Source organism: Phytophthora sojae, assembly GCF_000149755.1.
Source record: "Phytophthora sojae unplaced genomic scaffold PHYSOscaffold_4, whole genome shotgun sequence".
Taxonomy (NCBI): Eukaryota; Oomycota; class Peronosporomycetes; order Peronosporales; family Peronosporaceae; genus Phytophthora; species Phytophthora sojae.
Window position 1 is genome coordinate 133,666 of NW_009258118.1, and position 27,900 is coordinate 161,565.

General features: G+C 60.9%; 12 protein-coding genes across 12 annotated transcripts; 6 read left to right on the forward strand and 6 right to left on the reverse strand.

The window, feature by feature from the left end:
- Window positions 1-254: 254 nt before the first annotated feature.
- On the forward strand, window positions 255-533 carry PHYSODRAFT_441503 (hypothetical protein; the record flags this gene model as incomplete). The annotated part of the gene is made up of 1 exon (XM_009527234.1): window positions 255-533. A coding segment is annotated over one exon (279 nt), but the record flags the coding sequence as incomplete, so codon positions are not given.
- Window positions 534-780: 247 nt separating this feature from the next.
- Window positions 781-2,252, forward strand: PHYSODRAFT_360305 (hypothetical protein; the record flags this gene model as incomplete). The annotated part of the gene is made up of 1 exon (XM_009527235.1): window positions 781-2,252. Exon 1 carries the CDS (start codon window positions 831-833, stop codon window positions 2,250-2,252), a length of 1,422 nt encoding a protein of 473 aa, XP_009525530.1. The 5' UTR covers window positions 781-830.
- Window positions 2,253-3,755: 1,503 nt separating this feature from the next.
- Window positions 3,756-9,171, reverse strand: PHYSODRAFT_314261 (hypothetical protein; the record flags this gene model as incomplete). The annotated part of the gene is made up of 4 exons (XM_009527236.1): window positions 3,756-3,794; window positions 3,844-5,135; window positions 8,908-8,983; window positions 9,094-9,171. The coding sequence occupies 4 exons, from the start codon at window positions 9,169-9,171 to the stop codon at window positions 3,756-3,758; spliced, it is 1,485 nt and encodes a 494-aa protein (XP_009525531.1).
- PHYSODRAFT_503397 (hypothetical protein) lies at window positions 9,170-9,460 on the forward strand (the record flags this gene model as incomplete). Its single annotated transcript, XM_009527237.1, has 1 exon — window positions 9,170-9,460. The coding sequence occupies one exon, from the start codon at window positions 9,170-9,172 to the stop codon at window positions 9,458-9,460; it is 291 nt and encodes a 96-aa protein (XP_009525532.1).
- Window positions 9,461-10,708: 1,248 nt separating this feature from the next.
- PHYSODRAFT_345928 (hypothetical protein) lies at window positions 10,709-13,049 on the forward strand (the record flags this gene model as incomplete). The annotated part of the gene is made up of 1 exon (XM_009527238.1): window positions 10,709-13,049. One exon carries the CDS (start codon window positions 10,709-10,711, stop codon window positions 12,908-12,910), a length of 2,202 nt encoding a protein of 733 aa, XP_009525533.1. The 3' UTR covers window positions 12,911-13,049.
- A 163-nt stretch (window positions 13,050-13,212) lies between these two features.
- Window positions 13,213-15,063, reverse strand: PHYSODRAFT_502660 (hypothetical protein; the record flags this gene model as incomplete). Its single annotated transcript, XM_009527239.1, has 3 exons — window positions 13,213-13,566; window positions 13,651-14,000; window positions 14,079-15,063. The coding sequence occupies 3 exons, from the start codon at window positions 15,061-15,063 to the stop codon at window positions 13,213-13,215; spliced, it is 1,689 nt and encodes a 562-aa protein (XP_009525534.1).
- A 601-nt stretch (window positions 15,064-15,664) lies between these two features.
- On the forward strand, window positions 15,665-17,428 carry PHYSODRAFT_498057 (hypothetical protein; the record flags this gene model as incomplete). The annotated part of the gene is made up of 1 exon (XM_009527240.1): window positions 15,665-17,428. The coding sequence occupies one exon, from the start codon at window positions 15,665-15,667 to the stop codon at window positions 17,426-17,428; it is 1,764 nt and encodes a 587-aa protein (XP_009525535.1).
- Window positions 17,429-17,503: 75 nt separating this feature from the next.
- On the reverse strand, window positions 17,504-18,754 carry PHYSODRAFT_360307 (hypothetical protein; the record flags this gene model as incomplete). The annotated part of the gene is made up of 1 exon (XM_009527241.1): window positions 17,504-18,754. The coding sequence occupies one exon, from the start codon at window positions 18,752-18,754 to the stop codon at window positions 17,657-17,659; it is 1,098 nt and encodes a 365-aa protein (XP_009525536.1). The 3' UTR covers window positions 17,504-17,656.
- A 1,443-nt stretch (window positions 18,755-20,197) lies between these two features.
- PHYSODRAFT_360308 (hypothetical protein) lies at window positions 20,198-21,713 on the reverse strand (the record flags this gene model as incomplete). Its single annotated transcript, XM_009527242.1, has 1 exon — window positions 20,198-21,713. The coding sequence occupies one exon, from the start codon at window positions 21,711-21,713 to the stop codon at window positions 20,262-20,264; it is 1,452 nt and encodes a 483-aa protein (XP_009525537.1). The 3' UTR covers window positions 20,198-20,261.
- Window positions 21,714-22,088: 375 nt separating this feature from the next.
- On the reverse strand, window positions 22,089-24,245 carry PHYSODRAFT_262623 (hypothetical protein; the record flags this gene model as incomplete). The annotated part of the gene is made up of 1 exon (XM_009527243.1): window positions 22,089-24,245. The coding sequence occupies one exon, from the start codon at window positions 24,243-24,245 to the stop codon at window positions 22,089-22,091; it is 2,157 nt and encodes a 718-aa protein (XP_009525538.1).
- Window positions 24,246-24,462: 217 nt separating this feature from the next.
- On the forward strand, window positions 24,463-25,899 carry PHYSODRAFT_350978 (hypothetical protein; the record flags this gene model as incomplete). Its single annotated transcript, XM_009527244.1, has 1 exon — window positions 24,463-25,899. The coding sequence occupies exon 1, from the start codon at window positions 24,571-24,573 to the stop codon at window positions 25,897-25,899; it is 1,329 nt and encodes a 442-aa protein (XP_009525539.1). The 5' UTR covers window positions 24,463-24,570.
- A 176-nt stretch (window positions 25,900-26,075) lies between these two features.
- PHYSODRAFT_559040 (hypothetical protein) lies at window positions 26,076-26,897 on the reverse strand. Its single transcript, XM_009527245.1, has one exon. The coding sequence runs from the start codon at window positions 26,803-26,805 to the stop codon at window positions 26,239-26,241; it is 567 nt and encodes a 188-aa protein (XP_009525540.1). The 5' UTR covers window positions 26,806-26,897; the 3' UTR covers window positions 26,076-26,238.
- Between the last annotated feature and the right edge of the window lie 1,003 nt (window positions 26,898-27,900).

Consider the following 27,900-nt stretch of genomic DNA (forward strand, 5'->3'; position numbering starts at 1 on the left):
AAGGGGCCCCCAGCAGCTCAAGCAGAAAGAGCAGCGACCATGAACATGAGCACGAACATGGGCGCAACCTCGCCGCCGTTTCCCTGCTGCCGCGACTCGCGCCGTCGTCTGAAACCACGACCACCACGACGACCACCACGATCGAGCCGGTCATCATGAGCTCCGAGAGCAACGAGATGCTCGAGGGCTACTTCCCGCCGCAGCGGTTCACGTACGAGGTCTTCGGCTTCTCGATCGACAAGCGCGTGGTCTACTACCACGTCCACAGGAGCGACCGACGCACGGGCGTCCGCGAGCCGGCCATCCTCAAGCGCTACACGGACTTCCGCGAGCTGCAGACGCAGCTGCTCGACTCGTGCCTCCGCGTCGCCGCCGACATGCCCCGGATCCCAAAGCCGCACCTGGGCACGGTACTGCGCGGCTACAAGAGCAAAAGAACCATCGAGGTCCGCGAAAGGGCCTTCCGCGCGCTGCTGCGGTACATTGCGCAGTACCCGGCACTGCACGGCAGCGCCATCTTCGAGAGGTTCATCACCACGAGTCGGGCCACCTCCGGCCCGGGCTGGATGTAGACTTCGAATGAGATCTATGTATTCCGTAATGAATGTCAATAATGTTGAAGTTGTCGGCGCCTTAGTGCTGTCCGTGCACGCCACGTACGAATTTTGTGTACAAATTTTCTGGTCGCCATGTGCAGGCTGCACACCTGCAGTCTGCAGGTGTCTCATGTGCTAAGAGCTCAGCTCAGGCCATCTGCCGCCACAAACGAACTCTCCCGTCCCGGCCCGGAGTCAATCGGCATTCTGCAAGCTTCTTCTTCGTCGACGAACATGGTGGACGCGACCTGGTACTATTGCAACGTTCTGGAGGAGTATTACGAGGCGGTTCCTGCTGTGCAGGCCCGTCAGAACGCGGCCGAAGAGGTTGAGAAGGTTTCGGTGGTGAGCTCGGAGCTGTCGCTGGACGTGGAGGAGGTCGAGGCGGACGAGGAACTGGCAGTCGCCAGAGCAACGTATGTGCTGCTGGCCTCGGCTGCGACTACGAAGGAGGTGAAGGAGGAGAAGAAGTGCGAAGAGAAGAAGGTGGCCGTCGTGGAGAAGGTGGAGAAGCAAGAACCAGTCGCCCCTGTGGAGGTGGCGGCCGAACCGGTGGTCGCCGAGCAGGTGGTGGCTGAGCCTGTGGTCGAGACCGTTCCTGAGCAAATCGCGGCCGAGTCTGTTGCAGCCGAAACGGTGGCCGAGAACGAGCCGCTGGCGGCCGAGGTGGTCGAAGAGCAGGTCGCTGATCCTGTGGCCGAGGAAGAGACTGCCGCTAGCGAAGACGTTGCGGTGGCCCATGAGGTTGCGACGGAGGATGAAGTGATCGAAGAAGCTGAGCCGGTCGAGCCTGTCGCTGTTGCGTCGGTGGGGACGGAGAAGGAGAATGTTGCTGAGAAGGAAGCTGCCGAGCCGGTTGCGAACGAAGAAGCGGCCGCCGAAGATGCCTCCGAGTCTGCTGCTGTTGAGGAGGTTGTCGAGGAAGCTGTGGCCGAGGCGACCGCGGTTCTGGAGACCGTGCACGACGCTGTCGAGACTGTTGCAGTCGTTGAGGAAGAGATCGTTGAGGCTGTTGTGGCCCAGACGGCAGTCGAAGAGAAGAAGCCTGAACAAGTCGAGCTGGTTGCTGACGAGCCCGTGGCCGAGCCTGCAGTCACCGAGGAAGCGCCTAAGGACGAAGCGTTGGAGGCTGCTACTGAAGTGCCCGCACCGACCAACGAGGACTCTGAAGAGAAGGCGAAGGACGAGGAGACCGTGGCCGAGGCTGGCCAAGTCGCAGAGGATGAAGTGGTGGCCGAGGCCGACCAAGCCGCAGAGGATGAAGTGGTGGCCGAGTCTGTGGAGGTTGCAGTCGTAGAGAAAGACGAAGAGGTTGGTGAAGTGGCTGAGGCAACGCCGGCGGAGGAGGAAGCACCGGCAGCGCCGAAGGCCGACAGCGACGACGTGTCTGACACTCAGTCGGAGGTTTCAGAGGCGCCCGCTGTCGAAGTGGCTGAGCCTGCTCCGGCCGTCAAGGTCGACGAGGAGCCCGAGTCCGAGATCGAAGAGACGATGGTCATTGACGCTGACCTGGCGGCAAAGGAAGCCGCTGCCGTCGAGGCGAAGGCCCAGGAATCCTCGTCATTCAGCTTCATCCGCAAGAACAGCTACGCCGTTTCGTCCGTGGCTGTTGCGGTCACTACGGCCATCGTGGCTACGTTTGTGGCACGTAGGTAGGTAGAAAGGAGCTCGTATGCATCAGCTCTTACATAGAATTCGTCCAGAGAGAATACTCTTCACGTGTAAATTCGCATAAAAACTCTCAGGTTTGTTTTACATTTTCATTCGAGCAGTATTCGTAGACCAACGTGCATTGTGTGCACAGGTGCAGATACGTCTCGTAAGTGCATGAAGATCGCTGCCCCCAGCTCAAGTTCGTCATATCCATAGGATCCGAGATACAGACCAACGCTGACAAATGGAGCAGACATTTTTGAGTTTGCCGCCACAGCTTGGTGGATGCACCGCAACATCATGTTGAGCTTGATCTTCTCCTTCGCGAGACACTTTCGATGTCTCAAGGCAGCACCTTTGGCCCGAAGACAGAGAATGATGAACTCCGAGATCTGCGCAGTCGGCAGAGAATCTCGACGCTCCATAAAGCACAACGCGTGTTTATCTGCCATTTGCTCGGAGTGTACAAGTTGCGGCTAGCTGCTCGCACGCATCTGTTGTCTCAATAGTCAAAGCGGAGTCAGCCATGAGAGCTAGACACATGCTGCCGACTTGGCTGAAGCAGCTGGAGCGCAGCGAGATGTCTGCCCACGCCTCCATGAGGCATCGAATGGAATGACCGCCCATGCCGCCCAGCCGATTGATCCGGCCTACCGAAAGCTTATTATCCAATTCGAGCCCCAACGATCAGATCATAGCGACTGACTGTCAACGCCAACACCAAACACATACCAACACCAAGAAACCCAAAACAAGATACCAACATCATGGCGACTACCAACTCGCAGAACGAGTACACCAACAACACCAAGGCGGCCGAACCCCGCCTACAATTGAACACCAACGGCGACAACCACGCCGAGCCCAAGCTCAGCAGCCGTACCAGCTCGACAGTAGACACAGACGACGTCGACTCGCTCGACAGTGAGAGTGATGAAACAACCATGGACCGGGCCGAGTTCTTCCTGTACCGATCCCGATACAGCGATGAAGTTACGGAAATGTCAGTGTTGGGCTTCGGATCACACATCGGCATGAACACACAGTCTCAGGAAACCGAGACACACAGCGCAGCAGACACGGCCCTCTCTAGTGAGGCGACGACCCCTATCCCATCGGACGAGTTAAAGGTCGTAACGACTCTCTTCAAGCTGCTGAACCAAGTTGAAGAGAGCGTAGCACAGAAGGAGATCACGCGAGTGGAGAATGACGACGAACGCCTTTCAGCAGCAAACACGTCACAGAAAGCGGCATCCAGCGGAGAAAGCGAGAGTACTTCCTTAGTTCCTGCTTGCGATGTACGAGCAAAAGCGGACGAGCTAGATACTTCGGCCGACGCGAAGGACACGAGTACTTCTAACTCCAGAGCAATCCACGCTATTGCCGAAGCTCTTCCGATCCAAGAAGAAGCGGAACCAAAGCCCCGCATCATCCGAGAATTTGAAGAGGAAGCCAAACCAATCCATATCCCAATCAACAAAACAGAGACAGAGGAAATCCCACAAACTATGGTAGCTGTCGAATCCGCCGAGCCTGTCGTCGAGGCTGCGGTGGTCGAGGTCGAGGCAGCAACCGAGGAGCAGGAGCAGCCCACCGTCGAGGTCGAGGTCGAAGCTGCTGAGCCCGCCGTCGAGGTCGAGGCCGTCGAGGAGCCTGCCGACGAGGAGCCTGCTGTCGAGGAGCCTGCCGTCGAGGTCGAGGCCGTCGAGGTCGAGGCCGTCGTGGAGCCTGCCGTCGAGGAGCCTGCCGTCAAGGAGCCTGCCGTCGAGGTCGAGGCCGAATCCGCTGAGCCCGCTGTCGAGGCCGAGGAAGTGGCCGAAGAAGTCGTGGATGAGGCGGCCGCTGTCGAATCCGCCGAGCCTGTCGTCGAGGCTGCGGTGGTCGTGGTCGAGGCAGCAACCGAGGAGCAGGAGCAGCCCACCGTCGAGGTCGAGGTCGAAGCTGCTGAGCCCGCCGTCGAGGTCGAGGCCGTCGAGGAGCCTGCCGACGAGGAGCCTGCTGTCGAGGAGCCTGCCGTCGAGGTCGAGGCCGAATCCGCTGAGCCCGGTGTCGAGGCCGAGGAAGTGGCCGAAGAAGTCGTGGAGGAGGCGGCCGCTGTCGAATCCGCCGAGCCTGTCGTCGAGGCTGCGGTGGTCGTGGTCGAGGCAGCAACCGAGGAGCAGGAGCAGCCCACCGTCGAGGTCGAGGTCGAAGCTGCTGAGCCCGCCGTCGAGGTCGAGGCCGTCGAGGAGCCTGCCGACGAGGAGCCTGCTGTCGAGGAGCCTGCCGTCGAGGTCGAGGCCGTCGAGGTCGAGGCCGTCGTGGAGCCTGCCGTCGAGGAGCCTGCCGTCAAGGAGCCTGCCGTCGAGGTCGAGGCCGAATCCGCTGAGCCCGCTGTCGAGGCCGAGGAAGTGGCCGAAGAAGTCGTGGATGAGGCGGCCGCTGTCGAATCCGCCGAGCCTGTCGTCGAGGCTGCGGTGGTCGTGGTCGAGGCAGCAACCGAGGAGCAGGAGCAGCCCACCGTCGAGGTCGAGGTCGAAGCTGCTGAGCCCGCCGTCGAGGTCGAGGCCGTCGAGGAGCCTGCCGTCGAGGAGCCTGCTGTCGAGGAGCCTGCCGTCGAGGTCGAGGCCGAATCCGCTGAGCCCGCTGTCGAGGCCGAGGAAGTGGCCGAAGAAGTCGTGGAGGAGGCGGCCGCTGTCGAATCCGCCGAGCCTGTCGTCGAGGCTGCGGTGGTCGAGGTCGAGGCAGCAACCGAGGAGCAGGAGCAGCCCACCGTCGAGGTCGAGGTCGAAGCTGCTGAGCCCGCCGTCGAGGAGCCCGCCGTCGAGGAGCCCGCCGTCGAGGAGCCTGCTGTCGAGGAGCATGCCGTCGAGGTCGAGGCCGTCGAGGAGCCTGCCGTCGAGGAGCCTGCTGTCGAGGAGCCTGCCGTCGAGGTTGAGGCCGAATCCGCTGAGCCCGCTGTCGAGGCCGAGGAAGTGGCCGAAGAAGTCGTGGAGGAGGCGGCCGCTGACGAATCCGCCGAGCCTGTCGTCGAGGCTGCGGTGGTCGATGTCGAGGCAGCAACCGAGGAGCAGGAGCAGCCCACCGTCGTGGTCGAGGTCGAAGCTGCTGAGCCCGCCGTCGAGGTCGAGGCCGTCGAGGAGCCTGCCGACGAGGTGCCTGCTGTCGAGGAGCCTGCCGTCGAGGAGCCTGCCGTCGAGGAGCCTGCCGTCGAGGTCGAGGCCGAATCCGCTGAGCCCGCTGTCGAGGCCGAGGAAGTGGCCGAAGAAGTCGTGGAGGAGGCGGCCGCGGTCGAATCCGCCGAGCCTGTCGTCGAGGCTGCGGTGGTCGAGGTCGAGGCAGCAACCGAGGAGCAGGAGCAGCCCACCGTCGTGGTCGAGGTCGAAGCTGCTGAGCCCGCCGTCGAGGAGCCCGCCATCGAGGAGCCCGCCATCGAGGAGCCTGCTGTCGAGGAGCCTGCCGTCGAGGTCGAGGCCGAATCCGCTGAGCCCGCTGTCGAGGCCGAGGAAGTGGCCGAAGAAGTCGTGGAGGAGGCGGCCGCTGTCGAATCCGCCGAGCCTGTCGTCGAGGCTGCGGTGGTCGAGGTCGAGGCAGCAACCGAGGAGCAGGAGCAGCCCACCGTCGAGGTCGAGGTCGAAGCTGCTGAGCCCGCCGTCGAGGTCGAGGCCGTCGAGGAGCCTGCCGACGAGGTGCCTGCCGTCGAGGAGCCTGCCGTCGAGGAGCCTGCCGTCAAGGAGCCCGCCGTCGAGGTCGAGGCCGAAGCTGCTGAGGACGTTGCCATTGGCGGGATTGCTTCCGACGATCGTGAAGATGCCACTCTCAGCGATGAGACCGGTCACAATGAATCTCCTGCAGTCGCAGATGCTGTGGTTGATGCCGCCTTGCAGCCCGAGCCTGAGCCGGAGGTCAAGTCCTCGTCCAAGGCGCCGAGCTCCGACGGCTGGTTCAACAACTTGCTGTTCCGCAAGAAGGCGGCGCCCATGTCAGCGCCGTCGCTCGAGTCGACGACCGACGCAAAGGACAATGCCGAGCCCGCGGATGTCGCGTGTGTCCATGGGCCTGTCGTTGAAGTCGTCGCTGATTCGGCTGCGCGGATGGACACACAGATCGCGCAGGAAGGTTCTGCTGCCATTCCCCAAGATACCCCCGAGCAAGCAGAGGGAGACGCGGCCGTTGCAGAGCAGACCGAAATGGAGTCGCCCGATGCTAGCGTGGCGCTCGAGCGTCAAATGGATTCGAGTCAAGTCGTCAGTGACGTCGAGAACGAGAATGTGTTGAAGGTCGAGGCGGTCGAAGCCGCCTCCGACACCGACAGCTCCGCGGAGTCCAAGCCGAACGCTGAGGCCGACGTTGACGAGCAGGTTGCAACTGCCGCTGAGCTGTCAACGGACGAGGAGGCGGTCGAGGACATTGCTATCGAGCAGTCAATGGATAATGTGGCCGTGCCTGCTGTTACTGTTGAGCAGGAGGCTGAACCGGTTGCTGTGACTGAAGCTGTGGAATGTGAGGCCGAGTCGGCCGATGCCGTCGAGGAAGAAGACACGGTGTCGACTAAGGACTCTGAGGTCGACAACGACGACGCACCACCTGCTGCTGTTGAGGTCGTTGAGGAAGCTGTCGAAGCTGAGGCTATCGAGGTTGAGGAAACTGCCGGTGTGGCTGAGACCATCGCTGACGAAGCCGCTGAGCCTGTTGAGCCCGTGGCTGCTGAGTCCGAGTCGGACGACATTGCCCCTATCGAGGTGGCTGTGACTGATGACAGCACGGCGGAGCCTTCGGCCAACGTTATTCCTGCTGAAGATCACGTTTCAGCCGAGCCCGTGGAGGTGGAGATTGACACATCGGAGGAGGTTGTCGAGGCCGAAGTTGTCGCTGCCGAGCAAGACGAGAACGCTACCGTCACCACCACAGCTGAAGAGGAAGTCGATGCGGTTAACGCTACCATGGAAGCAGTTGTTGAGCCTGAACCGGTTGCGGAAACAGAGGCTGTCGCCGAAGATGTTGCGAGCGAACCTGTTTCCACCGAGGAGTTGGCGGAGCCTGCGACTGCTGTCAACGAAACCTCTGCTGCTACTTCTACGGAAGGTGACGTCGAGTCTCCTGAGCCTGTTGCCCAAGTTGTTGCCGTCAAGGCTGCTGTGACCGAAGAGAGTCCTTCTGAGACTGAAGAGCTTCCAGCGGAAATGGCTGAGCCCGTCACGGTTGAAGAAGTTGTCACGGAGGCTGAGCCTGCCCAAAGCGTCGAGGCCGAGACCTCCAGTGACGAAGTGGTCATGGACGTCAAGACGCCTGCTATCTCAGCTGAAGTGGTCAAGGAAGACGACGTTGACGCAGAGCAGACACCTCAAGAGGAGGCCGTCAAGGAGATGACCGAGGAAGCCACCGCTGCTTCAGTCGAGGTCGTTGAATTCGCTCCTGCTAGCGACGACGTGGCCGAAGAACCGAAGTCCGAGCCTGAGCCTATCCCAGTTGAGACGAAGCCTACCGATGCCACGACTGTTACGGCGACCACCAGTGACAGTGAGGAGAAGGACGCGACCCTGGCGCCTGTGCAAAAGTACGAGGTCGACACCAATCCCATCAGCGCCGTGGCCTTCTTGATCGGCCGCTTCGAGCAGATCGCGTCGCGCAATGCGATCGAAGCGGCCAACTCGCGCACGTCGTCCCGTGTTTCCTCCCGAGTGTCGTCTCCGATGCCGTCGCCTCCGTCCTCCAGACCCCACGGATACATCTTCGATATGCCGATTTCGAGGAGCCGTGCATCAAGTGAGCAGAAGGAGCTTCCGAAGGAGCCCGCGAATGTGGAGACGATCGCGGAGGTCGATGAGACTGCTGAGGCAGCGGCTGAAGTGGACGCACCCAAGGTGGAGGAACCAGCGGTGGAATCGCCTGCAACTGAGGCTGAAGTCGAAGAGGCCACAGTCGAAGATGCTGCATCCGAGACCGGCGAGCCCGAAGCTGAGGACGACAACACTGCCACTGAAGCACCCACCTCGCCGGAGGTTGATGGTACAGTTGACGACTCTGCTGCTGTGGAGGTCCCAGCCGACAACACCACTGAGGTCGAGCCTGAACAGGCTGAAGCGGAGCAGACAAAGACTGAGGGTGTCACTGAAGAAGCACCGGCCGTCGAGGAGACCGCTGACGCTGATGTGTTTGAGGCGGCAGTCGAGGAGGATGCTGAAGCCGTTGAGACGGACACTCCTGCCGAAGAGGTGACTTTGGCCACAACGGAAGATGCCAGCGACTCTGTTGCTGACACGGAAGACAATAACGCTACTGCTACTACTACCGACGCTGACGAGACCGCTGCCGAGGCGACCGAGGAGTCTGCTGACGATGCGAATCGCGAGACGCAGACGATCACAACTGTCTACGAAGCTGCGGAGACGTCGATCTTGTCCATGGACACCCCCGAAGAAGCGCTCGACACCCCCGCAACTGAAGAGACCGAGGCCGCTGTGGCCACTGCCGACTTTACCACCGACGAGGCTATTGAAGCCTACGTTCCAACCCACGACGACGAAAGAGAAGAACTCACCCCGACCGAGGAACCCGAGACCGACAACCAAACCGAAGAGGATTCGACCGACCTGGCGTCTGCGACGAAGATGACGCCTGTCGCTCATGAAGAGTCCAAGGAATCGCCAGCTACGGACGACGACAACCACCACCTGACCTTTGACGAGATGGAGGAAGAGCCCGAGCCCACCGAGAGACGCATGTCCTCCATTGCCCCCGAGGCCCCCACCGTGCTCACCGACGATGCCGCGGTGCCGATTGAAGCCACCGCGAAGGCTACCGTGGAAATGACGAGTCACGCGACGAAAGCAGTCGCCGATGACGCCACGGCAGCAGAGCCCACCCCCGAGCGCGACTCCGCGCCCCACGAGCACGTGGCGTACGAGATTCTGGGCGTCACGCGGGCCAACAACGTGATCATGTATCACATCTACACTTTCAACAGCGCGACCGGCGAGCGATCCATGTCGATCCCCAAGCGCTACTCGGAGTTCAAGCTGCTGGACGAGCAGCTCCGAGCTCTCAACGTTCCGGCTGCGCACGACCTGCCGGCGCTGCCCAAGCCCAGCGTGGGCAGCTTCCTGCGGGGCCGCCGCAGCAAGAAGACCATCGAGTTGCGCGAGAAGGCGTTCGGCGACTTCCTGCACTACGTCACGCAGCACGAGGAGCTGCGCGAGTGCGCCGTCTTCCAGCAGTTCATCGCCAACTAAGCGAAACTAGAGGCGACGATGCAGAGGGAGACAAGCAAGAAGAGGAAGCAAGCGAGCATGCGTGTTGTATGGATAGCTATAGGTAGGATGCGTGTATAAACCCCGGATCGATGTACATTTTTTATACTGTTTTGCCTTCAACTTGAAGTTGCCTTGAACATGCACATCAATCAGCTGCCGTCGCATTGCAAGCCGTGCGAGCGCTCAGTTGCCGTCGCTGCGGTTCTGTCCGAAGTCTAATCTTCGCTTCGGCATTGGCGCGCCTGCACTGGGAAGCTCATCCATCCTCACCGGTGTCTTGCAGGTGCGGTCCGTCAAGCTCTCAGTCGTTGACAACGCAGCGAACGGAGCGAATATCGCTGAGGCAGGACTCGCTACATTCCACTGCAACGTACATGTAGAAATTTTCTGCAATTACCTACGCGACCCAAAAGCCAAGACAGCACTACGTCTACAGTTCATGTCGGCTCGACGCACGAAATGCAGCGGTGTCAGGAGCCAGCTCATCCCGTCCATTGCAGAAGTGATAGGTACCTCGGCGTGTCTCGCCTTCGCCGCCGCGCGCGGCCGTCTTCAATTACAAGTCTGACAACCACTAATGGCGGCGGCCAACGCCGAGGCGAGAAGCAAGGTTTTCCCCGCCCCAAAAGCGCTCTCTGCTTTGAGTCTCGAAGCGCCTATCGCCACCTTTCGGTGCTGGCGAGAGAGCTCGAAAGTGAACCCATTTGGGATAGTAACGTACGCTACGCGCGACGTCTCGCGGCAGAGGAAAGTGTATGTTCCGGCAATAGAGACCCGCCCGACACAACCCGCGGCTTGCTAGCAGCCAGCTTTTTGCAGGCACACCCTCTGCATCTGGCCGAAGGCTCGGCGGCATGAACATTCGCATGCCGGCCGCGCCACGGCCAGCATCTCGGCGGGCATCAGCGAAGCCATTTTTCTCAGGGCAGGCAACTTTGCTGAAAGCTTCCCGTGGCGAAACCAACATGGCTCCACCTCATCACAGAGGCTCTGCCCAAGCCGATGCCGTCTGGTGTCCCCTATTTGACTATCTTGACGCCATCTGGCTGTATCTTGTCCGTCTGTCACTGCCCGACCTTCATACCGTATGCAATGCATCCCCAGCCGGCTGAGCCCACCCAACCTGCACTTTCCTGCTGTCGTCGGGCCGCGAGCCAGGCGCCGCCAAGCGGACCCTGGTCAGCACAACCCGAAGAGCAACCCGAAGCTCAAGCCGCAGCGATCGCCATGGGGTGCAGTCAGTCCAAGCCCACCGACGTGGCCAACCCGGCCGCCAACGCCAACGCCAACGCCAACGCCGCTGCGCCGCCGGCCGCGGCGAAGCCGCAGGAGCAGCCAGCGGCCGTCGAAGCGCCCACGGCCAACGAGCCCAAGGCCAAGGAGGCCGAGGAGGAGCACGAGGACGAGGCCTCGCAGGAGCTGGCGCCCGTCGCGCCCGTGATCGAGACGCCCGCGGCGCCGCCCGCCACGGAGCAGGCGCCCAACTCGGCGGCCGTGGACGTGCCCGACAGCGTGCGCGCCAACTTCTCGTCCTTCAACATCTCGTTCATCGACCCGACCGTGAGCGCGCCCACGAGCGCCACGACGGAGCCCAGCATCGCGTCCTCCAGGGTGGCGGCGATCGCCGAGGAGGCCCCCAAGCAGCAGCAGGGGGAGACTGCTGAGCAGGTGGCCGAGCCTGCTGTGGAGGAGAAGGCCTCTGAGCCTGTTGTGGAGGAGACGGCTACGGAGTCTGTTGTTGAGGAGACCAAGGAGGCCGCCGAGCCGGTGAAAGCCGTTGCGGCCGAGCCTGTGGAGGAGACCAAGCAGATCGAGGAGCTCGTGGTTGAGACCAAAACCGAGGAAGCCAAGGTTGAGGAGGTTGCGGCCGAGCCTGTTGTTGAAGAAAAGGTTGCCGAGCCCGTTGTCGAGGAGAAGGCTGTTGAGCCGACTGTCGAGACAGAGTCGGCTGCGACTATCGAGGAACCTGTCGCGACCACCGAGGAGACTAAGGAGCCGGTCGTCGAGGAGCCGGTTGTCGCCGCAGAGGTCGAGAAGGTGAAGGAGCCCGCTTTTGAATCTGCCAAGGAAGAAGAGAAGCTGGCCAACGTTGCTGAGGAGCAGGCCGTCGAGAAGACCGAAGAGGCTGCTGCCCCCGTGGTTGTTGAAGAGGCGGCCAAGGCCGAGGAGACGGTTGCTGTCGTGGAGCCTGTTGCGGAGACGGCGGCCGTTGAGCCTGTCGCAGTGGAAGAGCCTGCTGTCGTCACCGAAGAGCCCGCCGCCCCCGTCGTTGAGGAGCCGGCTGCCGCTGTTGAGACGGAGGCCACCCCTGTCGAGGAGACCCCCGCTGCTGTTGAGGAGCCTGCTGCCAAGGTTGAGAAGGAGGAGAGCGTTGTTGCGGCCGAACCGGCCGTCGTCGTTGAGGAGCCTACCGCTGTCGAGGAGTCTGTTGAAGTCGTTAAGGCGGGGAAACCTGCTACAGAGGCCAAGGTTGAGGAGGGTGCTGCTGCCAAGGTTGACGAGATCGCCACTGAGACGAAGGTTGAAGAAGCCGCTGTGGTGAAGGCCGAGAAGGCCAATGAAGCTGCAAAGGTGGAGGAAACTGCTGTGGAGACCAAGGTTGAGGAGCCCGTTGCTGTCAAGACGGAGGAGCCTGTTGCTGCCAAGGTCGAAGAGCACGTTGCTGCCAAGGTTGAGGAGCCCGTCGCTGCCAAGGTTGAGGAGCCCGTTGCTGCTGCCAAGGTTGAGGAGCCCGTTGCAGCCAAGGTTGAGGAGCCCGTTGCTGCCGCCAAGGTTGAGGAGCCCGTTGCAGCTGCCAAGGTTGAGGAGCCCGTTGCAGCCAAGGTTGAGGAGCCCGTTGCTGCTGCCAAGGTTGAGGAGCCCGTTGCGGCTGCCAAGGTTGAGGAGCCCGTTGCAGCCAAGGTTGAGGAGCCCGTTGCTGCTGCCAAGGTTGAGGAGCCCGTTGCAGCCAAGGTTGAGGAGCCCGTTGCTGCCGCCAAGGTTGAGGAGCCCGTTGCTGCTGCCAAGGTTGAGGAGCCCGTTGCAGCCAAGGTTGAGGAGCCCGTTGCTGCCGCCAAGGTTGAGGAGCCCGTTGCTGCTGCCAAGGTTGAGGAGCCCGTTGCAGCTAAGGTCGAGAAACCCGTTGCTGCCAAGGTCGAGGAGGCTGTCGCTGCTAAGCCTGAGGAATCGGTTGCTGCCGAGGCTGAGAAGCCCGTTGCCATCAAGGTTGAAGAGACTGTTGCTGCGCCGGTTGACAATCAGGCCGATGCTGCTGCGGAGTCCGACGGCAGCACCACGTCGGAGGATGGCGCCGAGGCGGAAGACTCGGGCATTGAGCAGCCTAACACTGCTGAAGAGCCCGCAGCGGCCCCTGCCTCGGTCAAGAAGGACGTGGCTGAGCCCCAGACGGAGCAGGCCGCGCCTGTCAAGGAGCCCGTGGCCTCCAACTAAGTATGAAACCCGCTGAGAAGCGAGCCCAGGGACCAAGTGTAAGGTCCACTTTCTTTTTTGATTCCTAACGTGAAGCGGTCGCCCGCCACGACGTAGATACGAATGTAGGAACTGTAAGTTCATGCACATAGATCACTATCGACCTTCGTTTACCTTCTTACATTTTGTTCGAACAGGTCCATGAGTGGTCAAGCTGTAGCCATTGCAGAATAAGATCGCTTTTTGTAACGGAAATGTGACGAGGCGGTGCAGTACTTGCTGTAGCTAGACAAACTTAATTCAAACAAGGCCTTCGATACGCGCTACGCAGCCCCGGACGTTGCCAGCCTGGACGTTCGGAGGAGCCGCTGGTTCTGGTGGCTCGATGGAGCATCGTCCGAGTTGGATTCGTCGGTGCTGCCGTTGATCTCTTCGTCGCGACAGACGGACGCCATTGCGTTCGCACGGCGACGCAGCAGACTCCCGTACCCCAACACCAGCGTCTGGGAGAAATCGCGCTGCTTGATGGACTGCCACAGCTTCGCCGACAGGTTGGTGGCAGCTAGGCCAATAGACGAGCGCGGTGGCTCTTCCGACCGAGCACAGCGCGCGATGGCGCCACGCAGCAGCGCCACAAACTCCTTCTTCTTCTGCTCGCTCTCGCAGTGAACGATGTACTGACGCGCCGTTCGTCGGTATCTCCGTCGGAGCGGAGACGCTGGAGAAGACACATCCATAGGGCTGTCCTCCGGCTCGTCGACTGCGAGCTGCGACATACTTCTCGACAGCGAGTAGCGCCGCTTGACCGGCCTCTTCAACGTACTCGGGCTGAGGTTATGGCAATTGCAGCGACCGGTTTTCGATGCCAGCAGAGCGAACGACCGCGCGCAGGACTCAGACTCAGTACCGTCTTCAGTCTCATTGGCCTCGATCACCGTTGCACACGAAAGGCAAATGTGCCGGCGAACACGCAGTCGGAAGTTGCTCTTGTTAGCGATGAGCAGTGCGTCGGACAACAGGATAACCCGCTGTCGGTCCTTGCTGCGCTCGTGGCCATTCGAGGTGAGGCTGTCACGCAAGGCCGTCTCCTCCCTGGCGATTCCGCTGTTTTCTCCTCCCAGTAGCTCCATCTCGCTGTTGACGCTGTGCGTCGAATCACGAGGCTGTTGGCACTCGCGCTTCTGTAAACGTCTTGCTCGATGCAAGTGAAGAGCCCGAGCCAAGCGTGCGCGTCGATCGATCAGTTGAACGGCGGCTGGCATCTCACAGAGTAGCGTGCGTCCGGGACGCAAGAGCTCCAACTTGGCCGCAGCCTTTGTGTTGTCGATGCTGTTGTTGATGCTCACCAAGCGCACGTTGCTCTCGGCGTCTCGAACACGAGCGTTCACCTGGTCGGACACTCGTTGGATACTTTCCAGAGCATGTTGAGAGAGAAGCGCCTCCTCTGGGGTGGTAGCGTTCTGCACTAGAGAGCGAAATAGCAGCGAGTACCGACAAATGCGCTGCACGGGCTTGATGAGATCCGACACCGCGTCAAACGAAGTCTCGTCATTGTTGTTGCTGCTGCTGCTGTTGTTGTCGTCTTGAGACAGCGTGAAGGCGTCGAGAAGCTTGGCGTGCGACTTGAGCTCCTCGGTCGCTGGGAGGTAACTGGAGCAGTATAGCGCGTAAGCTTTCATGTACTCGACAGTGGAGGCGAACGCTGCGGTGACTCGAGTCACGGCTTCAAGTGGCCCAGATCCAGAGCTGCCGTTCGGGTTCAGAGCGTTAGAAAAGTTGAAAAAGCGGCGCTGTTGTGGCGGCTCCATGAGCTTGAGCAGCTCTTTGTGAACCCCGAGGATGAAGTGAGCTGAACAGCGCAGAGCCGAGAACGACGGGAGCTCCTCTTTCGTCTTGATGTATCTATCCGCGAAAGCAGCGAACGGATCGAGGAATCGATCGACAAGCCCGGCGATGTCGGACACGTAGTCCCTCTCGGTGGCGAGCATCTCGGAGCAGATTCGCTCGACGGTTGTCCAGTTCTTCTTGCTTGGGTGGTCCAAAGCCTGCAAGTGACGCAAGAAGCGAGGAGACCGCTCGTCGTACGTCATTTTGGCCAGCCGCATCACCTGCGGCGTGCGTGCGACCGTCATCTCGCTGATGGGCAGCTTCGGCGGCACCACCGAGCCCGGCATTGTCAACGGCAAGTACGCGAGTGCGAGCGTAGAGATCTTAGCTGTGTCTTGGCATGAACGGGCCGACTCGAGGTCGGACTTCACGTTGAGAGAGGCGCGTTGCAATCTGCGGGGGTTAGCTGCTTCCAACGCGCCGCTAGTGGTGTGGTTGAACGCCGTGAGCTTTGCGCGCCCATATTTTTAGGCGCAGCGGCAAGTCCGCTGGAGCGCTCCTCGCTTAGCTTCAACATCTTATGCATTGGCTGGCATTGCCAGCATTGCGCAGGTGGCAGGCATTAAATCAAAAGCACTTACTTAATTGAGACTCGGGTTGCCACCAAAAATATGCGCATATCCACAAGGCTGCAGGAGCTTAAAAATATCCGTACTAACTAACTTCTTGGCACACTTCCTCATTGTTGCGCTCACACCCAAAGCTCAACGGCGGCGGCCGTGTTGACACGCAGCAAGCGCCCACTTGCCCAGTGAAGGACCAAAAAGGGCAACTTCAACACAACATGGCTACCCCTTCGAAACCCGCTCCACCACATCACCCTTACACAACATCCTTCCCGGCTAATTCCGCCACTTCCTCTCCAGCCATCATCCGAATCACTTCGTCATGGGTCGCAAGCAGCCTCCTCCGCGGCGCGGCGCCAAGCGCCAGGGCATCGCCGCGCAGGCGCTTCGGGCCGGCGGCAAGAGCCAGATCGGACAGCAGAACCGCGCGGCGCCCAAGAAGCTCGTGGGCAAGCACCAGAACGCGCAGAAGCTGCAGCAGAAGCGCGAGCAGCTCCGCAGCCAGCAGGTCGGACGGCACCGCGGCGTGGCGGCCGGCCTGAGCCTGGCCGAGCTGGCCGGCCGCGCCGCGCAGAGCTCGCAGCAGTTCGAGCAGACTCAGATGCAGCAGGAGCAGAATCAGAGCGCTGCCGGCGACGAGCTCGTGATCAACGACGCGTCGCGCCGCGCGTACATGAAGGAGCTGCGCAAGGTCGTGGACAAGGCCGACGTGGTGCTTGAGGTGCTGGACGCGCGCGACCCCATGGGCTGCCGCACGCTGGACATGGAGGACGCCATCGGCAACCGCCACGGCAAGAAGCTCGTGCTGGTGCTCAACAAGGTGGACCTGGTGCCGCCGCACGTGCTGCAGCCGTGGCTCAAGTACCTGCGCGGCTTCTACCCGACGGTGGCCTTCAAGGCCTCCACGCAGAACCAGTCGAAGCACTTGAGCGCCAACTTCGGCAAGGCCGACAAGGCCGCGGGCGAAGCGGTGAGCGGCAGCAAGGCCGTGGGCACGGACGCGCTGATGCAGCTGCTGAAGAACTACTGCCGCAGCCACGGCGTCAAGACAGCCATCACTGTTGGAGTCATTGGATACCCGAACGTGGGCAAGAGCTCCGTGATCAACTCGCTCAAGCGCAGCAAGGCCGCCAGCGTCTCGAGCACTGCGGGCCACACCAAGGTCATGCAGGAGGTGCACATCGACAGCAAGATCAAGCTGCTGGACTGCCCCGGTATCGTGTTCGACCACTCGGATTCGAGCGCCTTGTTGCTGCGTAACTGCATCAACACCGAGTCGATGGCGGACCCGGTTGGAGCTGTGCAAGTGCTGCTCACGCGCTGCCAACCGGCGCAGCTTGCGGAGCTGTACCAGCTGCCTGTGGATGCCGTGTCCAAGTGCTTCCAGGACGCCGTGCAGTTCTTGGTGCTCGTGGCCCAGACCAAGGGTAAGCTGGGCAAGGGAGGCATCCCCGACCGCCAGGCTGCTGCTCGCATCGTGCTGCAGGACTGGAACCGCGGCAAGCTGCCGTACTTCACGCCGCCTCCGGACCAGAGCGTCCAGGTGCTGGACACGCAGCTGGTCACCGCGTTCGGCCAGGAGTTCAACGTCGCCGATGAAGAACTGAACCCGACGAGCATCTTCCTCCAGGAAGGAGACGCGACCAAGGAGGCCAGCGGCCCGCAGTGCTCGATCCCTATTGCGGCCAGCGGCAATGGCGACGTGGCTATGGCGTCCGAGACGACGAATGAGGCCACGCCCGCCTCCGCTCGTATCAGTCAGATGCTGGGTGATTCCGACTCGGACTCGGATTCCGACATGGACTCGGACTCGGAGATGGCCGACGACACCGCAGAGGCTGCAGGCTACACGCTGCCGCACGCCGCTCTGTCGACCCAGGAGCTGGCCGCCAAGCTGGCCCAGGACGCTTTGAACCCGCAGACGGCTCTGGCTGCCCGACGAAAGGCCAAGCAGTGGCGCAAACTCAAGCGCCGGGCCGCTCGCCAGCAAATGGGCTCAGAGGCCGAGAACTCGTTCAGCGAGCAATTTGGTAACATCGTGGGCATTGCGCCTCCGACGTTCATGAACCCCTTTACGACTCAGTAGACCGACCAGTTTTGTTCATAGTACTACGCAAGTCTTAGACACACATAATGCTATTCGATTGTTTCTCTTCCGGCTTCCTTTGGTCTGCTGCGTACGCATGGGGCGCAGCTAGAAAATAGCAGTTGCATTACTCAATGTAGTGTCCATGGACACGGTGATCGTAGCTCAGTCTCGACGACTGTGACTAAAACTCTCTCTCTCGGCCCTTGCCTTGTCTTGCTTTCTTTCTTACACTCTGGGGGACGTCAGCAGCTTCGGCGACGTGATGGCGTTCGGAGGCGTCAGCGCCATCTCGTACTCGATGCTCTCTCTGCGTTCGTGCGAGGTGACGGGGGCGTCCGTCTCGGTCTGCTTGGCCTGATGTCTCTTCCTGTAGATGGCGGCGACGGCCACGACGGCTACCAGAGCGGCCGCAGCAGCGATGCCTCCGACGAGGCTGGCGTTCACACCGGAGCTGCCAGCAACGTCGCCAGAGGACAAGTTGACCGTGGACGAGTCTGCGGTCGTGCTGTCGTCATCCCCCACATTGGCGTCGCTCTCGCTGTCCCCGACGTCTGCGTCCTCCGAGCCGCTGTTGGACGAGCTTCCTTGGGTCGTCGTAGCCGCGGGAGTGGCGGAGGGGGTCGTCTTAGTGGCCGCCGGCGTGGGGGTCGGCGTCTCCGTCGTGTTGGTCGTCGTGGCCGCCGGAGTGGCTGTCGGGGCCGTGGTCGTAGCGGCCGGCGTCGCCTTGGGGGCCGTGGTGGTAGCTGCAGGGGTGGCCTTCGGGGCCGTGGTAGTCGCCGCGGGCGTGGCGGTGGGGGCCGTAGTGGTGGCGGCCGGCGTTGCCACGGGGGCGCTGGTGGTGGGGGCGGGCGTGGGCTTCTCCCCGCAGTTGTAGAGCGGGCGCAGCTCCGTGGTCTGCACGAACCAGCTCTCGTCGTAGTCCTCGTTGCCGTCGAAGGAGCCCGAGCCGTCCAGGTCCACGGTGTCCTCTCCGCTGTAGTCCCACGTCTCGCACTCGCTCTTCTGCTCCACGACGCCGTCGCAGCCCACGGTGGGCAGCACGCAGCCCCAGGTGTCTCCGTTCACGAGCTGGCACACGGCGTCCTCGAGCGCCACGCAGCTGCCGTCCTTGTACGAGGGCAGGTACGCGTGGCAGTCGGCCACGGCCACGTCGCCCGCCTTGGGGCAGCTGAAGCCCGCGGGCGTCGAGCCCGAGCCGGCGCACAGCGACGACGCGTCCACGGACAGCGAGTACGTGGCGTCGCGGCACACGCTCACGTCGACGGTGGCGCTGGCGGAGGCGCTCAGCGCCGCGAGCAGCAGCACGGGCAGCGCGCGCATCATGTTGGGCTGAGTGTGCGTCTGTGAGGAGGCTAGTTTGGATCAAATGTAAAGTACCGCGCAAGTTTCGCGTGCGGGTAACTGGCCAAAAGCGAGAATGGCGAGCTGTTGTGAACTGGCGGCTGGACATGGGATAGTCGGACCGCTCGTTGCGTGGCGATCGCCACCTGTACCACTGTGCTGCAAAAAGTGGCGACTAGGAAGCGGAAAAGAACGATAAGATTAAGCAGGATAATGCGTCCATGTCTTGTTGTTTGTATTGAAAAGGCTAGAATGGTGGAATCGGATTGGATAGGGTATTAATTCAGGCCGTTGTGAGCCGGCGGCAAATTTTGGGCGCAGGTGATTGATTGGGTGGCCGGACGCAATTTTTGCGTTGAGTGATTATCACGGTGGAAATCAACGCGACAGCTGGGCGCCGGTGGGCGCCACGAGAGCGGGCAGGCGGGTTTGCACCGGCAGCGTTGCGCCTGCAAGTGCCTGCAGGCAGCACTCGGCAACGGAGCCAGCGCCGGCGGACACCGAGCCGAAACCATGTTCGTCTGCGATCGTCCATCAAAACGCCAGAGTGGATTTCTGACAGAAACCGGGCGCCACACAGTACATGAGGACCCGTCTGATATTGACCTATTCTCATACTGTTTCCCATTTCTAAAGTAAATGGGCTCTAAATTATGAAGATGGGTCCGCGCTGGATTTTATGGGCTCCTGCTTTCCCGGGCTGAGCTGGTCGGCGGTGAAAGGCATCCTGGGCGGCGGCGGCGGCTTCCGCGTGTCCTCGATGGAGTTCTTTCGCCCAGAACACCGGTGGTCCCCCGCAGGTTCTGTTCGACCACACGCACAATCCGCGAGCGCCGCGGCGCTGACGTTGGCGGAACCATTGACCTTCTCGATGCTACGTTTTGCGATGCGACCAATGAGTTCCGACCTGCAGCGCCGGGGTCATTTGTTGATGCTGGAGCGCGGGATTCCAGCTCGAACGGCGCCGCCAAACGGAGCAGATATGCTGGCTCAATCGTTGCAAATGCTTCGTTCTGAAGGCGTATACGGACTCGCGTGTTTTGATAGCTGTGCACCCCAAAATAAATGGGCTCTCTGTGACAAGGCAGGTCGTAAGATATCCACCTTTTGTATTCAGCTCTTTTCGATGGTGTCCGCCAAGAATCGACCGCGCGCCGGCAAATGGCCCTGCCAAAGTGGCAGCCCATCGGGGCTTCAACCGAATGGTGTCGTTCCGGGCTTCCACACGACACCATGCCGTATGTCGCTACCGTTGCTTCGATACACACCACGTCGCAGAATCACTTTACAGCCTTCGAGAAGACCAAAACGGCAGCCAGGAACGGGTGCTTGCGGTCGGAATGCTGCATCCATCGAGTTTGTCCTACGGGAATGGATTCCTAGCGCATGGACCGCTGTGTTTCAAAGTGTGAACACAAGAGAACGAAGCTGTTGAAACATTACGACATTTAGCACTTCGTCACTGCCGAGGTATATGTGTACATCCTGATCAATCGTCACTAATTGCAACCACGGTCTCGGACGCATCTGCAGTCTCCTCGCTCGCCTTGTCGTCCTCAGCAGCCTTCGTGTCCTCAGCAGTAGACGACTTGATGCCCTCCGTCGTCCCAGCTGAAGCTCCTGCTGTGGTTGTCGCCGTTGGTGTCGTCTTTGGCGTCTTGGCCTTCGAACTTGCAGCTGTGGGCGTCGTGGCCATCTTCCCCGTCACCACCGCAGGCGTCGGAGGCACAGCCATGGCCACATCTTCAGCCTCATCAGCAGAGTCCGCATCACTCTTTTCCTCTTCATCCTCAGACTCGTCAGCATCCTCTTCGTCTTCCTCGCCCTCCTCCTCCACTGCCTCCATCGTGCGCCTCTTCCTTGCGAATGCAATCGCGACTGCAGCCACAACGACAGCAACAAAAGCTGCCACCGCAGCGATCACGGCCACGACCTCGTCGCTGAGCCCTCCGAACCCGGCAGCGTCCGTAGCGGCAAACTTCACCGAGGTGGTTGACTTTCCAGAGAAAGCCTCCTCATCTCCGACATTCGCGTCACCGTTTCCGTCGGGCATAGTCTCGCCGGTCCCGTCCTGTGTAGTCACTTCACCGTCAGTCTCGGCGCTCGACGACCCGCCCCACCCAGGACCTGTCGGCGTCTGTGTCGGCGTCGGTGGCTGCGGCACCGTGCCACTGACCGTAGTCGCCGGTGCCGACGTGGTGGTCGGAGTTGGCGTCTGCGTCTCGGTCTGCGTGGCATCTGTAGTTGCCGGTGCGGGCGTAGACGTCGGGGCGTCCGTCTCCGCCACTTCGCCATTATCCTCCGTCGACGGCGTCAGTGTGTTCGGCGTCTCCGTCTCGTTATCCTCCGTGCCATACGACGTCACCGTGGTCGGGGTCGGCGCCTCCGTCGTCTCCGTCTCCGTGTCGTTGCCCTCCGTAGCCGCTGGCGTCGCAGTCGGTTCCGGTGCAGCGGTCGTTGGAGCAGGCGTGGGCTTGTGGCCGCAGTCGTAGAGCTCCCGGAGCTGGGTCGTCTGCATGAACCAGCTCTCGTCGTAGTCCTCGTTGCCGTCAAACGACGCGGAGGCGTCCACCGAGTCGTCTCCGCTGTAGTCCCACGTCTCGCACTTGGGCTCCTCCACCTCGGGGGCGGCGTCGTTGCAGCCCACGGACGGCAGCACGCAGCCCCACGTGTCGCCGTTCACCACCTGACACACGGCGTCCTCGGGCGCCACGCAGCTCCCGCTCTGGAACGACGCGAGCGTCGAGAGGCAGTTGGCCACGGCCACGTCGCCCGCCTTGGGGCAGCTCCAGCCCGCGGGCTCCGCGCCCGCGCCGGCGCACAGCGTCGCGGCGTCCGCCGAGATCTCGTACGTGGCGTCGCGGCACACGCTCACCTGCACGGCGGCGGCGCGGGAGGCGCCCAGCGCCGCGACGAACAGCGAGAGGCGAAGCGGCGGCATGTTCTCCAGGATCGGTCGGTCGTCGAGGAATGGCAACTGGGTGCGGATATGCCATGGCGGCAGCTGCCTGATATTTTTTCGGCTTTAACAGGGTCTGCGCGGTGATTGGCTGCAAATCAGCTGGCCGGCTTCAACTTGACAAGCCTATGGTGACCTTCCAGCAGAGGCTCCGGTGCTACGCGACGAGTTCGCTGCAGCTTCAGCAGTAGTGGGCACAATTGGGCTCGTTTTAGTAGAATCGACTGGAAAGCTGCATCCGACCTTGGGCAGCTCTTCGGGACTTGGACCTTTGTCTTTTGCGGTCTCATTTCCGGTGACACCGATGGTGTCGGACCTTACGCTTTCGCTACTGGAGTCAAGCAGGTCGATTACATCTTATTGCTTCTGGAGTTCATCATCAGGCTGTGCGTTCGAGAGCACTGCGCATTTCCTCTTCTCGGCGATGAGTTGCGTCATTACTTGGGCCATGTACCCGCAGGCACGTCGCTGCTCGGTCCCAGTCGGTGGTTGATCTTTCGAGCTGGAAATCGCTGACTCAGTCGGCACAGACTCCTCGTTAGCTTTGATCTCAATGTCTTCACCTGGGTTCTTTTCAACATCGTCAGCCACAACCTCTTCGACCTGCGCCACCGCTTCATTCATCGCCTCAAGCGCCATCTCGAGCTCCTCCGCAGTCTGGTCCTGCAAGAATGCCATGTCACGCTGCCAGTTGGGGAACACGCGCTTCACGACAACTGGTACATCGTCATTGACACTAGGAGTCCACCTAGAGGTGGCATCAACACTCTCAGAAGCGGACACGGTTTCTGCTCTAGCCTCCGAGTCAATTTCGCGCTCGAGCTCTGCATCTTCGTCGTCGTTATCAGCGCTGTCGACGTTACCCAAGTCAAAGCTATCGTCGTTCACATCGTCATGATCGTCAAGAAATGTCCGCAGCACGCTGTTGCGGTACAGCAGCGTATCGCGCTGCAGACCAAAAAGCTGCTGGGAAGCGCGTGCCCACATGGAAATCGCAGCCACCGCCGCTAATTCAGCTTGCTTGTCTTCGTCAAAATCCATAGCATCTTCAGCCTCGCTCCACTTACTCGGAGCATACCGCTTCGCCACGACGGAACCACCTTCTGCCTCTTTGTCGCTTGTATATCGATGTACTGGGTGCGCCTCCCGGTCGCCTGGGAATATCGCATCTAACGCTGCCTTCAGATCCAGGAATTTTGTCACCTTGCCTGGAGGGAGCACTTGGGACTTCCGTAGTTTTTCCTTCGCCCTCTCCAATCTATTCAACGTTTTCACGAGGTTCACTCTCCTTTTAGCAAGTTTCGCCATTTGAGCGTCGAGCTCCTCCAGTTTCTTCTTCGTCGCTTTAAGCTGCATGTCCGTCTGCTGTTCCTTATTCATCTTCGGATTGCCATTCAGCGCCAGAGCTAGCTCTATACTTTCTCCAGCATTAGCTCGCTTTCTCTTTCTGGGCTTTCTTGGCTTGGGTACAGCGGCAGCGTCGTCGCCTGCACCATCTCCTGCCTTCGGCTTTCTCGGTTTCTTGGCCCGGATGGCACCGCCTGCAGCATTCGCACGCTTCCGTGACTTCGGCTTTACTTCTTCCGCACTTGTAGCTTTGACCGCAACTCGACCGCCTAGACACTCGTTAAGGTGCGCTTGCTGCTCGAGCAGATCCAACAGTCCGATCGTCGCTTTGCACACGGTACACGTCGCTTCCTCGGGCGTAGATTCATCCACACCTCCAGTTCTGCATTTAACTTCCTTATCACCCTTCGACTTCTTTTTCAAACTTGATTCAACGTCGTCCTTCTTGCTCTCCTCCTCGTCATCACTACCCACCACGCTATTGAGCGGTTTGGGCACCAAGTCGTCATACGCAGGCTCTGTATCAGGTTGATCAGCACGATTGTCAGTATCGCCCGGTCCAGCAGCAGAAGCCGAGGCCGAAGCTGACGCAGAGACGGAAGCTGAAGCTGAAGCAGCAGCAGACTCCTCTCTCTCCTCCGCTGACTCGTCGTCCAGCACAATCACCACGGGCGCTGCTGCAGGTTGAGCCACTGAGGAGGAAGCACTTGACGTTAGTACAGAGCCACTCGCAGGTGCAATAGCAGAACTAGCATTAACACTAGCAGTATCAACTTCTCCGTCCTCCCCACACTGCGAGCCGTGCACAACCTTCACGAACCGCAGGCTGGTCCTGCCCACTGCCACCTGGTCTCCGTCACTCAGCGGATAGTCCTGCAGAGGCTTCAGCGGGCTGCCATTAAGTTTGGTCCCGTTCGTGCTCTTGACGTCGCGCAGCGCAACGCCCGTCCCGCTCTGTACGAGGCGGAATTCGGCGTGGACGCTCGACACCTCCAAGTCCTTGGGCAGACGCAGCCAGCAGCGCTTCTTCCGGCCAATGGACAGCGCGCGCGCAAGTGAAGACGGTGATGGGGCTGCGTGGTCTTTGTAGCAGTAGCGGTGCACGCTGCCGCTGTGCGGGCCCCGCGTGGCCTCCAGCCGCAAGCAGCACGGCGGAGACGCCGCCATCCGCGTCAAAATGTGCAGTCAAAAAAGTCAAATGTTGCACTTACCAATAGAAAGGCGGGAAACTTGGAAATTCAGATTAGAAACGTTTCTTACATTAGATACGCATTCACTCCGGTTGAAGTTGACCTTCACTCCACATCGACAAGCGTAGTGACACGTCACTGTTCCGCGTTTTGGCTCGCACAACGCGGCGATATTTCGGGTCAGACAAGAGGGAGGGACCTTTTCGAGGACGCGAAATCCGTTGTAGCAGCGCGGCACCCGCCCCCCATCGTGCCATTGCGCCTCCGACAGTCTACACCCGAGCAGCAGGAACCCGTGAACAATGGCGGCGGAAGCGGAGGCGGCGCTCAACGCGCTCAAGAAGCTCGAGGCCAACAAAACGTGCGTCAACTGCGGCAACTACAACCGCTTCGGGCACCAGAACATCTGCGAGAAGGTGCGCACGTTCGTGTGCTCCAACTGCAAGAGCGCGCACCAGAGCTACAGCATGCGCGTCAAGAGCGTGAGCATGAGCAACTGGACCATGGACGAGGTGGACGCCCTGCGCGAGCAGAACGGCGGCGGCAACGCGGCGGCCGCGCGCGTTTGGCTCGGCCGCTGGGACGAGGGCCAGATGCGCAAGCCCACCAAGGACGACCCGCTCGACTACTACAAGCAGTTCATCAACCACGTGTACAACGACAAGGCCTTCTACGACGAGGACGGCGCCAGCGCCCCCGTGTCCAGCAGCCCCACGGCCAAGAGCAGCAGCAGTCGCTCGGCTGCAGCTGCAACTGCGGCGGCGGCGGCTCCGGTCACCAACTTGCTGGACTTTGACGCCCCGGCACAGCAAAAGTCGGCGTCGGCCAGCTTCGACGCCTTTGGAGCTGGCAGCAGCGCTGGAAACGATGGGTGGGGCAACTTCGCTACCGCTGCTCCCGCTCCGGCGTCTGGTAATGACGGCTTTGGAGCCTTTGCGTCGGCTCCGGCCCCGACTGCATCGAGCAACGATGGATTTGCAGACTTCAGTGCTGCACCGGCACCTGCTAGTCCGGATGCCTTTGGCGCGTTTACCTCGGCCCCTCCTGCTCCGGCGTCGAATTCGAGCGCCAACTCGTTCGACCCATTCGCTGTTTCCGGAGGAAGCGCTATGCCCGCGTCTAATGGAGCGGCGCCATTTGACCCCTTCGCTCCTGCGCCGACGGCCCAGAGTCAGCAGCCGAACAGTAACATCATGAACCAGTTCAATGCGGCGCCGGCGCCCAAGGACTTCAGCGTGTTCGACGGACTGTCGGCACCGTCGCTGGCGTACGGCACTCCTCAGCGCAACAACAATGGATACGGCCAGGCGCGTGGTCCTAGTGCTGGAATGGGAATGCAAGGCCAAGGTCAGCCGCAGATGCACATGGGAATGGGGATGCAGCAAGGTATGGGAATGCAGCAAGGCTTCGGTATGCCGCAGCAGCAGCAGTATGGAGGTTTCCAACCACAGCAGCAGTATGGAGGTTTCCAACCACAGCAGCAGTATCAGCAGCAGCCGACGATGGGCGGTGCCAATACTGGCGCGAACATTAGCACGTACTTTTCGCCGAACGGAGTCACCGCAGGCGGCAACCCCGGCGCACGCTCAAACGGAAGAGATCCGTTCGCCGGCCTAGGACTGCCGCAGTAGGCTGGAAGTAGTAGAAAATGGTACCTAATGCAAATAGCTAACATGAACGCACACATGCGATTGAAGCATGTGTAGTTGCACCGTATCACTGTCATCTCGACAAAAAGATACTTCTTGGTAAGATGACCCAAGCGCTGAAGGGTCCAAGATGCCATCAACACAAGAGGCCCGAGCATCAAAAACAAAAGTCACGTGAGATTATAGCGCAGCTCTGTCTGCTCTCCTCTCTCCATCGTATGCTGCCACGCCGTTAAACACAATTAAGCCAGCCAGACGACTACTCGCGGAGTCAAAACGGGGCGATTCGACCCTCTCTCTCTTCGTCGTCCTCTTGGGGGTTTACGTGGCCACGGCCGTGGCAGCGACGCCGTTGCCGTTGGCCGTCGCGGTCGCGCTGGCCGCCTTGCCGCCTTGCGCGATGGCGGGCTTGGCCTGCGCCGGCACGAGTCTCTTGATCACGGCGGAGCTGGCGGCGCCGAACATGGGGCGGAACTGCGCGTAGAAGAAGGCGACGAACGGCACGTTGGCCAGCACCGAGTAGAAGTCGTAGTGGTCCGTGTGCGACGCGATGCGGCCGTTCTTGAGCTCGAGCACCGAGAAGACGCGCAGCACGATCTTCATGAAGCTCGGGAAGGGCTTGAGGCGGAAGACCTGCGAGCTGTCGATCGTCAGCACCGTGGCGCCCGCCATGGAGCCGCGCACGAGCGTGGCCTTGGACGCCTTGACGAACTTGGACAGCACGCGGAACTGCGCCTGGATGTTGTCCACGCCGCGCACCGACACGAGCGGGTCCGTGAACACGGCGTCGGACAGGTAGTACTTGGCGATGGTGGCGTCGCGGCTGGCGCTCACGTCGTACAGCGACAGCACGTTCTCCGCCAGCTCCTGCGCGGTGCGGTTAGCCATCGTCTAATGCTGTGCTTGGGGCCTTGGTCTAAACTGTTCCAGAAGGGGTTGGGAATGGCAGGCAGGAAACTGCGGCCTGATTCCTGTTCCGCCCTTACTCCGATGCTCCAATACACTTGTGAAGACTAGAGTGTCAGCGGCGCAGTTCGTGTCAACGGGGCCTTCTTCGTACCATGTTTGTGGTACAGAGGAGAGAAAGCTGTAGCCATGTTGTCACCGAGTTGAAGTGGATGACGACGCACGTGGCCAGGAGCAGGTAGATGCCCGAGGAAATGTGCACGTTGACGAGCGCGACGGCCGCCATGAACACGGCGAGGAAGGCGTCGTCCTGGTTGAAGCGCTCGAAGTCGATGCCGCGTCGGATCTCGAGCGCGCACGCGATGAAGTCCGTGACGACTTTCAAGGCCGAGCTGCAGCCCCGTGATGGCTACATTCGTGCCCTGACTGGTATTACTGCTGCTGCTGCTGCTGTTGCTGATGTGGTACTTCGGGTGCGAGCCGAAGAAGAAGAGGATGCCGTATGAGCAGCCCATGGCGATGTACTCGGCGTACATGTCGGCGTACACTTCGTCGGCGTGCAGGGACAGCAGCCTATGAACGCGGTCTTGAATCGGATCAATTATACGCAGCGAAGACGTGGTGCGGAGAGGCGCCACGTGGATATGTGAGACTTTGGTCGTTCCTGGCGTGGGGATAACAACCGACGCAGGCTGCTGAGCTGTAACTCGACGCACATGCCACCACACGTGCGCTGTCTTGGATCACTTCCGCCAGAGCGAGCAGAAACGACCCCACGACCGTCATGGACGCGTTGTCTTGGCACAGCAGCACCGTCCGCAGCTGAGGGTCGATCAGAATCGTAGGGGCCGCTACAGTGATGGCCATCATGCGCATGTTGGGCGTCCGTCTCTTCTTCACCATGAAGTTCTTGGCCAGCTCCTGCAGTAAAAGTTTGAGGGAGACGCTGCACACTGCGAAGAGCGCCAAGTCCCATTGCGTGGCGATCTCGACGCTGCTGACGATGTGCACGTATGCGGTCGTGAAGAGCGCGGACGCCATGAGAGGTAAATCGTTGAGAAGCACGCGAAGAAACCT